This window comes from Diabrotica undecimpunctata, chromosome 1 (genome assembly GCF_040954645.1).
Source record: "Diabrotica undecimpunctata isolate CICGRU chromosome 1, icDiaUnde3, whole genome shotgun sequence".
NCBI classification, from domain to species: domain Eukaryota; kingdom Metazoa; phylum Arthropoda; class Insecta; order Coleoptera; family Chrysomelidae; genus Diabrotica; species Diabrotica undecimpunctata.
Window position 1 is genome coordinate 14,904,812 of NC_092803.1, and position 15,390 is coordinate 14,920,201.

General features: G+C 34.6%; 2 protein-coding genes across 2 annotated transcripts; both read left to right on the forward strand.

Moving 5' to 3' along the window:
* The first annotated feature begins 123 nt into the window (after nucleotides 1-123).
* LOC140437845 (uncharacterized) lies at nucleotides 124-14,387 on the forward strand. The gene is made up of 2 exons (XM_072527619.1): nucleotides 124-496; nucleotides 13,266-14,387. The coding sequence occupies exons 1-2, from the start codon at nucleotides 217-219 to the stop codon at nucleotides 14,162-14,164; spliced, it is 1,179 nt and encodes a 392-aa protein (XP_072383720.1). The 5' UTR covers nucleotides 124-216; the 3' UTR covers nucleotides 14,165-14,387.
* LOC140437835 (uncharacterized) lies at nucleotides 987-4,125 on the forward strand. Its single transcript, XM_072527607.1, has 4 exons — nucleotides 987-1,125; nucleotides 2,354-2,557; nucleotides 2,613-2,796; nucleotides 2,866-4,125. The coding sequence occupies exons 2-4, from the start codon at nucleotides 2,434-2,436 to the stop codon at nucleotides 3,197-3,199; spliced, it is 642 nt and encodes a 213-aa protein (XP_072383708.1). The 5' UTR covers nucleotides 987-1,125; nucleotides 2,354-2,433; the 3' UTR covers nucleotides 3,200-4,125.
* Nucleotides 14,388-15,390: the final 1,003 nt, after the last annotated feature.

The following is a 15,390-nucleotide window of genomic DNA, read 5'->3' on the forward strand; positions in this document are numbered from 1 at the left end:
CGAGATTCTAACTCGATGTATAATATATACATTATAAGGACATGGCAACACTGCCAACACAATATTTCGTTCTGTGAAACTTAATTGTCAGCTAATTTGCGGCTATCTTCACTGGGACCAAATGTGAAAACGTCCGAAAATGTGTATGATGTTTGATATGGGAATTATTGGTGTTGGTGTTTGCAATGAATAATAATATGCTTATTTAAATTTGAAATGGAGTGTAATGAAGATATTAAAGATTCCATAAACCACCAAATATTAACATGTATTAAAGAAGAACGAGATTGTCTAAAATATAATAACACAGAAGTTAAACCTGAACTAGAGGAATATCATTGTAAAAACAGTCATAGAGGTGATCCTGTATTAGATGAGTATTGTTCAGATGATATTAAAATAGAAAAGCATATATTACAAGATGTAACTTCTGAAATTAAGGTTGAAATAAAAAAAGAACTGGAAAAACATAAGGATGATATACATGACAAATATGGTAAGTACATTTTTCAAAAATGAATTATATACACTGAGTTTGCACTTTTAACCTAATCTTTGTTGCGCCCAAATATGGTAACTGCACAAGGGTATAATATGCAATTGTTGCATGTGCCCTCGCCTCATTAGGATTCTTCAACCATATCCTACAAATGTTGTATGTTATACTTACCACATTTTGCCACTAGGACCTGTAAACTGTTTGTTTAAACAGTTATATTTGAGAAGTTCATAGTTGATCATGTGCATGTTGTGTGTAGTTTTAAAGATATTTTACTGAAAAACAGTGAAAATGTCTAGCCAGGGAGGTGATTTAGTTGATCTTGCTTGTGGATATTTTAATAAGTGGTAAGTAGTAATTAGATTAAATGAATTCTTTAAAAACATAAGCTTTAGAGTTATATATGTATATGTTATCTAAGTTCTTGTGTATTATTCTGACAATATTTATTACTTTTAGATAAAAAACAAATGAAGATTTTCCTAAAGCGAAAATGCAACAAACTGATTATGATATATGAGTAACTTCAAATGAGACTGAGGCTGTCAATTTTGTAAGTGATTTTTTATCCATTCATCATCCAGAACAAATTCTAGACCTTGCTTCTTGTGATGAACTCAAGACAGGTATTTAATTAAAAGTACTGAATACCTAACTCCTAGTTTTCTACATTAAAGTTGGGATTTTTATCCACAAGAAATATTTATCATAAAATATTTATCATAAAATAGTTACATTGTTTTTATCATTTATATATTTTTATGCATTTCATTTTTGACCAATTTTTGCTTACTGAAATCAAGGTAAGGGTAGTAAAACCACTAGCAGTAATTTATATTATGTTTGTACATAGAAAGTAAATATATTCTTGATATCACATTAATTTATATTTAAATGGGAATAAGCCACAATTAAAGGTTAAAATACGTTTATTGACGTTTCAATTGACACTTCGGAAATCGTTCTCAAAATACAAACATTAGTAAATTAAATTCAATTTAATTTACTAATGTTTGTATTTTGAGAACGATTTCCGAAGTGGAAATTGAAACGTCAATAAACATATTTTAACCTTTAATTGTGGCTTATTCCCATTTAAATATAAATTAATTTAAAATGCCACAAGAAAATAGCTTCAGAGCAATACTTGATATCACAGTTTTATCACTTATTAATTAATTAATTATTAACTCTCACAAACAGATCTACCAAATTTGTAGATATGTATTAAAGATTGTTAAGTGTAAAATTTTGTCTCCTGTTGTTCAAGATATTTTTAAATGGCGAAAATGTCCTTTCAGAATCAATGAAAGTGATGAGTGCATATTTAAATGATGCCAGGTGTTCGGAATCAATTGAAAACTTTAATTTGAATCATAAACTGTCCTACCTAAAGACAACATTTTCGGTATTTCTTTTATCATTTGAAAACCTTCACCCTGTGTTATCACTAAAATGTTGCCAACCCTCCATATAATATTTTTAAATACATGGAAATTCCCTATTATTACTTATTACAAGAGTACAATAAAAGGACTACAGATGTAGTAGATACATAAACTTTCACTTTAGGTTTGAAATATAGCCCTAACTGATATTGAGCAGGTAGAGGGATTTAAAATCTTAGTCAGGCATGTTTTGTTATTCATTTATTGAATAACTTATATAAATATTATGTAATGTGATTTTATGTTCAAAAAGTAAAGATATTCGTTTTGTTTACAAAAAGGAAATACATGCACTAAAGCTTAATTTCGTGCAAAATATATAATTTACATAAAATCCCAACATTAATTATGATATTTATCTTAATAATTCCTAATAAATGTACTTACTTAAATTTTTCACTTTCAGAGCAAACATCATTACATTTAAGCCATATTGATGTAGATTTACCTCATAATACAATAATACCTAACCATATATCATTGCCAATGTTAGTAGAGAAGCCTTTAGATTTCTGGCTGATAACTAGAAGTGATACTTCTAGTTATCAGCCAGACACAAACTCAGAAAACAGTGACACTGAGTTTGAAGAGAATCTCAAAAACGTTTCTGGTAAGTATAAATTACAAGATTTTGTTTACAATTACAATAGTTTATTTATTTTTAGAGCATGGCGATAATAGTAAGACCCATATAATACTTAAAAGAAAAAGAGGCAAAAGAGCTTCACCAAAAAATTGGAAACGAAACATAGCAAAAAGAAGCCATATGAGCGGACAGGAGTATTTAAGCAGATCAGGCAAGATAATTCCTAAGAAAACTGTGAAGAAAACTGACTGTGGTAAATGCAGGTAGGTATTAATAAATGGTTTTGATGATTGATTGTTTTATTCATAATGCCAGATCTGTTTTTGTTGTAGATACAAATGTAACGAAAACTTCAGTGAAGATCTAAGAATCCAAATATGTCAAGATTATTGGGTTTTAAGTGATACAAGCAAACAAAAAGAATATTTATCCTCATTAATAACAATAAGTGATGTTAGTCGACATAGACAAAATTCTATGAAACCTAAAAAAGTGTCGAAACAATATTATTTACTGGCACAAGAAGGAGAACTAATAAGAACATGTATGAAATTTCTTTGTAGTACATTATCAATCAGTCACAGAATAGTAGATACTTTAAAAGTTTTATCTACTGGCACTTATTTGGGTCACGATCAAAGGGCTAGAGAGGAGAATGCTACATAGGAGATGAACTAAATTTTTATCAACCAAAAAGGATTAATGTCCGAAATGCAATGTCTATAATGCTTCCTCGAATAAAAACTCTTTAAAAGATGAGTGTGAACCACATAAAGCCAGGGAAATAGCATCAATTAAAATGAAACAATATGACAAATAAGCCACAATTAAAGGTTAAAGTAGTTTATTGACGTTTCAGTTTCCACTTCGAAAATCCCGAAGTGGAAATTGAAACGTCAGTAAGTTACTGTAACCTTTAATTGTGGCTTATTCCCATTTAAATAGTAATTACTTTAAAATGCCACAAGAAAATAGCTTCAGAACAATAATATGACAAAATTAAAGAGTAATCTTATTAGAGAATGAATAAATTATAAGAAATCTGATAAACAATGAGGAATTATTATTTTTTCTTTAACTAGATAGAACGATACAACCTCGAACTTTTTAGAATATACCAGGAACCTGATATCATAAAACATATTAAGATAGAACGTCTGAGGTGGATGGGGCATGTAATGCGGATGGAACAAAATGACCCAGCTAGAAAAACGCTCCATGATAGACCTATTGGTTACAGAAGAAGAGGAAGTCCCATAACAAAGTTTCTTGATAGCATCGATGAAGACATATTATAATATGTATTAGATTTAAAATTTATGTAAAGTCAGGGTTGTCAGGTTTAAACTAACATGCTTGAAACCTTGGTTTAAACCAACAGGTTTTTTATTGATTCTTTTCTTTATGTTGTTGACCTGATATTTATATAATTGTACAGGGTTGTATTAAGATTCTAGCAGTCTATAACATCTAAATTTGAAATGAATTAATTTATAATTTTGAGGATTACTGTTACAAAATAATATTAATCAATGATTAATCTTCCAAAGAAGTATACTTTAATATTAGTTTTTGTAAACTGTCATTCACACATCATTAGATAATTGTTATATTAATCAAAAGGCAAAAATTAGAAAGTTGTTTTTATACTGTTACGATAAATATACTGGCCTAACTTTTATGACTAATTATTCTGTTTTATTGTAGAAATTTCGGTGGAAGTCTAGAACCAAAATTATGGTGAATGAGCCGGCCAAGCTTCTCGATCTTTCGATGCTGTTCTAGTATATCAGGATTTCGTATATAAATACAACATTTTTATATGGAGGGCAGTTAATTCTCAAGACCCGCGCACGCGAATTTGTCACGTACGGATATAATAAATTATTGTCAGATAAGTTAAAATAAATAAAGAAATAAATTAAATCCGTAAGTGTTATAAATATTGAACCTTTTAATAAATTCACAACAAATGGTGTCAGAAGTGGGATCGAACATAAATTAGACTTATAATAATAATACAAGTGAATACGTAAAATAAATTGTGAAAATGGCTACGATTTATGAGCTGACAGTGACTAATTTAAGAAGACATCTCGAAGACAGAGAATTAGCTTCTACCGGAAAAAAGGCTGAGTTAGTCCAACGACTAAAGAACGCTTTGCTAGAAGAAGGACTAGATCCAGAGACTTATATATTTGAAGATGCTGTCATCTCGTCGATTTCGAAATTAGAGAACAAAGTTTCCGGCGACATCGCATCATTGGAGAACAAAGTATCCGGCAACATCGCTTCTTTAGAAAGCAAAGTTTCTAACGAGATTTCTTCTCTGGAAAGCAAAGTTTCTGCTAACATCTCTAAAGTCACTTCAGAGATATCTGCTCTTGACGATAGAGTGTCTTCGTTAAAAAACCAAGTTGCTGCCGATATGTTGGCCTTCGAAGAAAAGATTAAAGAGATGGAAAGGAAGATGGAGGAAACAGGGACAGCAGAGAGAGGAAACAATCCAATTACAGTGGAGACAAAAGAAGAGGAGACGAAATGTAAGTTGGAAACACGGCCGAAATTTGAAGGAAGTGGAGGTTCTGTCCATGTGAAAGTCCCAACTTTCGATGGAAAATCGTCATGGAACAACTACATGAAACAGTTCGAATCAGCCGCAAGAGCAAATGGATGGTCTGAAAAAGAAAAGGCGGTAAACCTGACTATCGCTCTTCGAGGAGATGCCTTAGATGTGCTTCAGACCATAGCAGTAGAGGAGACCGATGATTTCGAACAACTGAAGAAGAGGTTAAATATGCGATATGGCCACGAACATTTGGAGCATGTATATCAGTCGCAGCTTAAAAATCGTAGACAGAAGAAAGATGAGGCTCTTCAAGAATATGAGGTAGATATTGCCAGATTAGTACGATATGCTTATCCAACAGCTCCCGAAGACATGATGGAAAAATTGGCCGTTCAAACGTTTATTGATGGTCTTCGTGATCATGAAATGCAGAGAACACTGCGATTAGCTCGTCACAAAACGCTGGTTGATGTCTTATCCGCCGCCCTCGAATACGAGTCAGCTACGCAGGCCTCTGGCGGGTACAGTAAAGTTAGGACTGTAAAAGAGGAAGGAGACGAAGATAAACTTGACCAGCTCTTTAATTTGATGAAAAGCATGACATGCAAGAAAAAGAAGACCATAAAATCAAGAAACTCACCATCAGGAAAACCAGAACGAGTCAACCTTAGGGAGGCAGCTTCGACCCGGAACTCTTCCAAAGACCCTCTCATACTAATAGCTTCTTTGAAATGTCGTGAAGATAGTGTATATGTAGATGGAGACATAAATGGTAAAAAGCATACGTTGTTGGTGGATACCGGAGCGACCAGAACCATTATACGCCCGACAGTTATAAACAGCCGAAAGAAACTGTTACCAACGAGGTTGCGACTTCGGACCGCTACAGGTGAAAATGCCAACATTCATGGAGAAATCCAGGTACAATTGGGAATTGGAGCAGAAAAGTTCGTCCATACTGTTATAGTTGCTGACATCGAAGAGGATGTTATATTAGGAATGGACGTAATGAATATGCATGGATTCCAATTGGATTTTAAGAATAAGGTAATCAAAGTTGGCAACGAGGAGGTATTTCTCCATCCACATAATGATAACACTGTGCAAGCAGCCATTACAGAAGATACAGTCGTGCCTGCGAGAAGCGAAACGATCATAGTAGCGCGGCTACAGGGATTTGTGGACGAAGGGAGACCTGTTATGATGGAGCCTTGGAACCACGACGATGAGGTTGGCCGTGGAATCATAATTGGAAAGGAATTGGTGACTTCGGCTAAGGAAATTCCTGTGAGACTTATCAATGTCAACGACTACCCAGTGACCATAAAGAAAGAGACAAAAGTAGGAACTTGTGTACCTGTGACATCCATAATCCGTCAGGCGACAACATCTGATAATTCCAACGATAAATTCGACCAAATGGTTGCAGTTGCAGGACAGTCTCTAAATCAGATGGAGAAAAGGAAATTAAGGGAATTTCTTCGGCAGTATCGTGATATTTTCGTACCGAAAGGAGGAAAGACGGGAAGAACTACGGTTGTTAAGCATAAAATTGATACTGGTAATGCTAAGCCAATTCGTCAAACAGCTCGACGATTACCACAGGCGAAAAGAGAGGAAGCTGAAACGATTGTTCAGGAAATGAAGAAAGACGGGGTGATAGAACCTTCTACGAGCCCATGGGTCTCTCCGGTGGTCCTGGTTAAGAAGAAAGACGGAACGACGAGGTTCTGTGTGGATTACCGTTTGCTGAACAACGTTACCAAGAAAGATAGTTATCCTCTGCCTCGGATCGATGACACATTGGACACATTGGCTGGAAGTAAATTGTTTTCTACTTTGGATTTGAAGTCTGGATACTGGCAGGTAGAAATGGACCCAGTAGATAAAGAAAAGACAGCCTTCACCACAGGATCTGGATTGTGGCAATTCAACGTTATGCCATTTGGACTCTGTAATGCTCCTGCGACATTTGAGAGGCTTATGGAAAATGTGTTGAGAGGGTTATCTTGGAAAACATGCCTGGTTTATTTAGATGACATAATCGTCTTGGGGGAGACATTCGAAGATCATTTGAGGAATTTAGAAAACGTTTTTAATCGACTTAAAGCTGCCCAATTGATGCTAAACCCCAAGAAGTGCCAGCTATTTCAAGGTAAAGTCAATTATCTGGGTCATATAGTCAGTAAAGAAGGAGTGGCCGTGGATAAGGGAAAAATCGATTCCATTAAGGAATGGCCAAAACCAACTGACAAACATCAAGTGAGAAGTTTTCTTGGACTATGTACTTACTACCGGAGGTTTATTAAGAAGTTTGCAGATATCGCTAAGCCATTAACGCGACTTACAGAGGAATCAAGAGAATACCGCTGGGATATAGACTGCCAAAATGCCTTTGAAACGTTGAAAAAGCATTTAATAACAGCACCAATTTTGGGGTATCCACTGCCAGAAGGAGAGTTCATCTTAGATACGGATGCAAGTAATGTGGGAATTGGAGGAGTGCTGTCTCAGATTCCAAAGAGCAGAATAGCCGAAGTACTTCGTCAGTTACACGACAGTCCATCGGGAGGGCATTTTGGTGTAAGGAAAACCCTTCAGCGAATTCGGGAACGGTTTTATTGGATGAACAGTTCCGACGACGTGAAAGACTGGTGTAAGAAATGTACTATTTGTGCTACGAGTAACGGGCCTCACCGGAAAAGGAGAGCTCCTATGAGACAATATAATGTTGGAAGCCCGTTTGAAAGAATAGCTTTGGACATCGCTGGGCCATTTCCAGAAAGTGAAAATGGAGGCAAGTACATGCTGGTAGTAATGGATTACTTCAGTAAGTGGGTCGAGATTTACGCACTTCCAGACCAGAAGGCCGCCACCGTTGCAGATAAGTTGATCCAAGAATATATCAGCCGATTTGGAGTGCCTTTGGAGATCCATAGTGACCAAGGCAGGAACTTCGAAAGCGATCTATTCCAAGGAATATGTGATAGACTAGGCATGAAGAAAACAAGAACTACAGCATATCATCCGCAATCTGATGGTATGGTAGAACGGATGAATAGGACAGTTGGCAAATATTTGACAAAGATGGTGTCCGATCATCAGCGAGACTGGGACCAATACCTTCCGTTCTTCACAATGGCCTACAGATCTGCTGTTAACGAATCAACAGGCCAGACACCAGCGAAAGTCCTATTCGGACGCGAAATGCGACTACCTTGTGATCTAGAGTTTGGGTGTCGACCTGGAGAAGATGTAGCAGGTGAAGATTATGTGATCGAATTACGAAGAAGAATGGACGATGTACATGAGTTGGTCCGTTCCCACCTTCAGATCGCTAGCGACCGAATGAAGAAACGGTACGATACACAAGCCGAAAAGGGTTGCTTTAAGAAGAACGACAAAGTATGGCTGTATAATCCCAAGAAGCGAAAAGGTTGTTCTCCCAAATTGCAGCAGTTTTGGGAAGGTCCATACCTCATCATGGAGAAGATCAACGATGTCATCTACCGAATAAGCAAGATTCCGAGGGGAAAGCCGATGATAGTACACCATAACCGGTTGGCATCTTTCGAAGGTGACCACGACGTAGATGAAGAAGTGGAAGTAAACCAAGTCCAAGATGTGTCTGACCTCACGTTTGAGGAATTCATGGGTGCCTATGGAGGTACCGGTAAAGTGAGACATGGTGTTACCACTGAAGAAAAGCAAGATCTACTCGCGCTCCCCGATGACTACTCGCTGGCCCTTACCATCCCGGCCAGTATCAAAGACGCATCAGGGTTGGCATCCGTCTTTCGAAGGAAGTTTGGTCGAGTTGCAGAACTTCAATGCCAAGTGCCAGCGTCCGGTAAAACCTTGAAACTCCAAGATGCATCACGTTACCTTTTCTACCTGGTAACAAAAGACACTGCCCGTGACCAACCTACCTACCGAGATGTATGGGAAGCCTTACTTCAATTGAGAGGGCACGTACTAGAGTCCGACGTGCAAAAGTTAGCCATGCCAAAGTTGGAGTGCCGCCAATTAGATTGGAGGGTTATCCGAAATATGGTGGAGGAGATCTTTAAAGACACCGAAGTCCAGGTGTTAGTCTGTTGCAATCCGCATAGTTACTGGTGCGGAGAGAAAACCGTCCCTTGTCATTTTTATACAACTGGAAGTTGTAAAAGAGGGTCCAGTTGCCGATACCAGCATACAGTTCCGGTTCCAGTCCCGACAAGGTTCCAGGAGGAACCATCTTTTAAGAGGGGGGCAATGTTACGATAAATATACTGGCCTAACTTTTATGACTAATTATTCTGTTTTATTGTAGAAATTTCGGTGGAAGTCTAGAACCAAAATTATGGTGAATGAGCCGGCCAAGCTTCTCGATCTTTCGATGCTGTTCTAGTATATCAGGATTTCGTATATAAATACAACATTTTTATATGGAGGGCAGTTAATTCTCAAGACCCGCGCACGCGAATTTGTCACGTACGGATATAATAAATTATTGTCAGATAAGTTAAAATAAATAAAGAAATAAATTAAATCCGTAAGTGTTATAAATATTGAACCTTTTAATAAATTCACAACAATACATTTTACGCTTTAAGAAAAAATATTTGGAAATAAGTAATAATATTATCATTAATGATATAAAAAAGAGACCTCTTCTTGTGTAAAAGTTAGGGAAAATACTTATACATATATTATTGGGTAGATAGACTTATACATTTAACATTACATTAACATTAAAAAATAAAATTTATTAAGTCGACGTTTCGATTTCGATTTAACATTTATTTGTGTCAGCAGAAACGAATGTATATTTAGAAGAATTGTGACGTCACTATTTTTGACTTTGATGCCGGTTATGTCGAAGATGGTTCGACATATCAAATTGCCGTTTTCAGATTTTGATTCAGGAGACAAAACTATATATGAATCCATTGATAGATCGTCCCCAATATTGCATAGGCGACAGCACAAAGGAACATACTTTGCGAATGTAAAACGAAAGGTTTTCTTTGAAAATGATGAAAAAAACTTTTTACTATTACATATAAGTCATATCCAATTATGCAAAATAAGTACTGGAAAACTACATAGGTACAATGAGTAAAATGGGTTACAGTTTTTCATTTTTAAAATATTCCATTTTGTTTATGTAATTTCGAATAATTTCATATCCTTTATTTATCATTGCTACTCATTTCCACATCAAAAGCTAGATCCATCTTCAACCGGATGGGGGCCTTCTTCAAGAGCCACAACCTCTCTCTTGCTATAAAAGTAAGAATGCTGCGATGCTACGTCTAATTTGTTCTTTTTTATAGATCGTGGACTTTGAACGAAGATATGTGCAGAAAATTGGAAGCATTTGAGATGTGGCTGTATCGGAGAATACTTAAAATCCCGTGGACTGACCGAGTCACCAATGAGGAGGTCCTCAGAAGAATGAAGAAGAACCAAGAGGTACTGACCACCATAAAATCTCGAAAGTTACAGTACTTTGGACACATTATGCGAAATGAATCCAGATATGCCCTTCTGTAAGCCATCCTGCTAGGAAAAATATTTGGACAACGGGGTCCAGGAATTACATGATGGATTTTTCAGACCTATCGAGAGTCCATCCAAAAATGCTTGTCTTGATGAGGTGACTGACTTATCAATCCATGTTTTTCATTTAGTATGACCGGCGTTAATCCAAGTCTCATCTAAATAATATATTTTACGATTGCCATTCCTATAATCTTTTATCTGCCTTAAAAATTCTCTTCTCCAGATTACAAGGTCATCTCTGTCTGTAAGCATACTGTTCCTGCCACGTTTTTCAAATTTGAATTGAAGTTTTTTCAAAAGCTTGTAAAAAGTAGCACGTTTGAAATCAGGTAGATTGGGTCGTCGTTGACCTGTTGTAGAACTGTATCTATCGTGGAAATTTCGTTTCTAAAAAAGAATTGATGCACTATTCTTCTTATCGCTCTAATAACTTTAAACACAGAACTATCCGATACTCCAACTTTATCGGCTACTCTTTTCTTAACAGCGGACAATATTAACGCCAGATTTTCTTGTAACTCGTGTTTATACACGTTTACAATTATTTCTTTAACGTTTACGCTTAAATGGCCTTTTTTCAATCTCTTTTTGGGGGGAGTTAAAGGTATGTTTACGAGTTCATCGGCAGAATCCGTGTCCGACATATTAATTTGTTTTAGTGACTGTGTATACAAACCTGCAAAATATTATTTACAGGCTAATATTCTAATAAAATAATAGATAATAGATAATTGAACAGATATATTAAAAAGGTCAATACTCAAAATCTTTATTTTCAAGGTGTTACAGAAGCGACCGATTTCGAGGCTTACAATATTTGCCTCATCCTCAGGCAAAGCAAAAAGTTTGTTTTGTTAAAAAACAATAATATAGATATCGGCAATAAGAAGTTTTCGGCTTACATCCAGGGTACTGTCTGTCTTCATCTTTTCCTTTATGACTTTATCTATTGTAGTGAGCTGATATGTTGATCATTATATATGTTGTTGTTATCAAAGTTTTTTTATTATTAAAAAGGTAGGATTATCTTCTGGTTTGTAATGAAATTAAAAGTAGTTGAAGACAAATACACATACTGTATGTGACATACAGTATAAGCTGCCACATCCGGACTTTATATAGTTTAAAAACTTATGGAAAATGGAAAATCACATGTGTGTTAGGCAAGTAGAAGCCGCATTTTTATATTCTTTTTATTGAGCCTATGGTAAAGTTAACTAATATTGTAATATGTATTCGTTTTTAAATATCTTGGGAATCTATTTTATTAAAATTGATTAAACCTGATCTCAGACAATTTCATTTATTTTTTATTTATTCAGGTTGTATACAATACTTAATATTTTAGTAGTAAACCTATTGGTAAGTTGGTGGTTTATTGAATAGTAACGTAGGGAAGGCTGTGGGCCATTTTACCTGGCGGCCTGATATAATTTCGGATTTTTTTGTTTTGTGGACCGCACGACCATCTCCACTGTTGTGTCTAGCCGCAAGCCACTCCCAGACTGTCACCGTATAGTACTTTTCTTTCCCGGTGTACGTCTGATTTATATGTGGTACATATAGATTCGGTTTTGTACGCTACAGTCGTACTAACATAAACATTAAACATATGAAGGTGAATACATAATATGTCATATTATGAAATACGGTAGGCAATACTACCGGTTTTCAGTCGATTCAGCTTAATAAATCGGTTACTTGTTATTTGTTTTAAACGGCACCGAAAAGTATTGAAACGAACGAATGATTGAAATGATTCGATCGTTTTCAGAGTCAGTCACTGATTGATTCGGTCCTTGTAAAATAAACGATTGACGCGACATTAGTGTGTGAACAGTACTGTAAAATCACATCGGGAAGCATTTATTCGTGGTTTAAATACATGATTAAAAAGGTCCTACTGTTCGTGGTCCACGATTTGCATTAATGCGCGCAGGAAGTAAAGATGGACTTGTCGACGGAGCCTAATACACTTTTTTGGCAAAAAGGAACACCGCAGATTACCACGATGAAAAGTATGGCCTGTTTTTGAAAATACCCGAAAAAAAAAACGTTTGTGGTAATGGACACTGCAATGAAAAAATTCCAATACAAGTAGTAACAAAGAGGAAATGAATAAATGGTTGCTGTCAAAAGATTTATGTTTTCAAGAAGATTACTTGAAATATGAATTGTTACAGTTGGTAAATACTTTTAAGTCACGGTATGAGGGTTATATTATTGATGATATTGTAAAAGAAACAAATGTTAAATTGTTACGACTACCTCCATACTACTGCGAATTGAATCCAATTCTCCATAAAAATTCACAAATACGTAAATCACGTGATTAAAGTGAAACAAAGTTGTGAGAAATTGATATTGACTATTTTGTTATTGCAGTCAAGACAATCATTTTTTGTATATTAGCAATTCTCATTTACATTAGACTGATGCTGATCATGGATCCTTTTTCTTAAATAGCGTGTATTATTTTTTCTTGTCGGCACTTGCAATTAAAATATTTTAGTTTTGTTTAGTACTAAATACATCTTTACTAAATTTTGGTTACTTTATGTTTTATCCTGTTGTTTCTATTTAATCAAATTTTTATAGTTTGGTTTGTTTTAGGTATTTCGCAAAAAAAATTATTGGAAATGGAAGGTATGAAAAGAAAACTTCATACATGTGAAATTTGTTTTAGGCAGTTGACTACAGCAAATAGTTTGAAAGTTCATTTGAGAATTCACACTGGAGAAAAATCATACCAGTGTGTAGTTTGCTTTAAGCAGTTTAATCGGAAATATTCTTTGTATCAACATTCGAAACTGCACCTTAAGGAAAAGCCGTACAAGTGTGAAATTTGTTTTAAGCAATTTTATACAGCAAGTAATTTGAAAATACATTTGAGAGTGCACACTGGAGAAAAGCCTCACAAATGTGAAATTTGTTTTAAGCAGTTTACTACAGCATCTAATTTAAAACAACATTTCAGAGTGCACACTGGAGAAAAACCTTACAAGTGTGAAATTTGTTTTAAGCAATTTAGTCAAGCAGATAATTTGAAAGCACATTTGAGAGTGCACACTGGAGAAAAATCTTATAAGTGTGAAATTTGTTTTAGGCAGTTGACTACAGCAAATAGTTTGAAAGTTCATTTGAGAATTCACACTGGAGAAAAATCATACCAGTGTGTAGTTTGCTTTAAGCAGTTTAATCGGAAATATTCTTTGTATCTACATTCGAAACTGCACCTTGAGGAACAGTCGTACAAGTGTGAAATTTGTTTTAAGCGATTTAGTCAAGCATGTGAATTGAAAATACATTTGAGAGTGCACACTGGAGAAAAGCCTCACAAATGTGAAATTTGTTTCAAGCAGTTTACTACAGCAGGTAATTTGAAAATTCATTTGAGAGTGCACACAGGAGAAAAATCTTATAAGTGTGAAATTTGTTTTAAGCAATTTAGTCGAGCAGATAATTTGAAAGTACATTTGAGAGTGCACACTGGAAAAACCTTAAAAGTGTGATATTTGTTTTGAGCAGTATAACCAACACACATAATTTGAAAAAACACGAGAAAAATCTTACAAGTGTGAAATAATGTTTATTGTATAAGCTTTCTCTAATTTTTTTATATCCAATTCAAATTATACAGATTAATGATTATAAAAAATATTCAGAATATCTATAAATACAGAGTAAAATAGTACGATTTGTGACAATATTTAATAAATACGTTATTTACAGGTACAAATATAAAATTATTTAATATTTCATTATTATTAATTTATTAACTAAAATGTACAGAATATCCTTAAAAATTTAAATTCATAAATTGTTTTAATAATCCTAACCTCCAGTAACTTCCCAGAACAGAAAAAAACATTTATTTTAATACTCCAGTCGTCAGAGACGAAAATGCCACTGAACCTCTAAAAATCATAAGAACAAACTAAATTTTGCCTAGAATATTTATTTTGGGACCCCAAAAAGATGCAAAAAAGTTTACCACTTTTACCCCCGCGCTTCTACCCTAATACCCTTTCGCAGAGGGGTATAAAACGCAAAAAAAATCGATTTACCAATAATCTGTACATCATAGAAAAAAATGAAGCTGAGGTAATTTTAAACAAAAATGTTTATAAGCATTTTTTGTGTAGAATAAACCGTTCTCTTAGAAACAACGGTTGAAGCGACCGTCGGCTTTGCATGTCAGTTATGCGCGCGAAATCAATGTTCAATAAAATTTGTATCAGCTCGACGGTAAAAATTCGATATCTTTTGATTCAAATGACCTATCGACAAAAATCAAGATGCGTTTCAAAGGTAAAGAGTTTAGCTTTCGTATGCAATTTTCGTATTTTGCCACAAATATACTCAGATTTTATACAGGTGTTAACTAAATAAACGTAAATAAAAGACATGAGTTATTTGTAAAAAAGTTACTATTAAACGATTTGATTTCCAATCAGGTATTGTTAGATAAAAATCAACAAAACTAATATACAGAATGAGTCAAAATATAAAAGCACTTATATTTGACAAATATTTTTTAAGATGTTAAAAGTAAATTAAAAAACAAGTTTAGGAATTGAATAGTTTATTCTTATATTATTTACAATCTCTACAAATACTAAATTGGTTTTCTGCTCACATATTTTTTTCACAATAAACACAAATATGGCGACCTTTTCTATCATTACTTCTTGGACAATAATAACATCTACGATTTCATTTCTGAGGATTTACAGTG

What these genes read in the sequence shown, in the direction of transcription:
- LOC140437845 (XM_072527619.1), top strand. Translation starts at nt 217, where the DNA reads ATGGAGTGTAATGAAGATATTAAAGATTCCATAAACCACCAAATATTA. An exon ending in TGATATACATGACAAATATG is followed by an intron (nt 497 to 13,265) that starts GTAAGTACATTT and finishes GGTTTGTTTTAG; the next exon opens with GTATTTCGCAAAAAAAATTA.
- LOC140437835 (XM_072527607.1), top strand. Translation starts at nt 2,434, where the DNA reads ATGTTAGTAGAGAAGCCTTTAGATTTCTGGCTGATAACTAGAAGTGAT. An exon ending in GAATCTCAAAAACGTTTCTG is followed by an intron (nt 2,558 to 2,612) that starts GTAAGTATAAAT and finishes ATTTATTTTTAG; the next exon opens with AGCATGGCGATAATAGTAAG. An exon ending in ACTGACTGTGGTAAATGCAG is followed by an intron (nt 2,797 to 2,865) that starts GTAGGTATTAAT and finishes TTTTTGTTGTAG; the next exon opens with ATACAAATGTAACGAAAACT.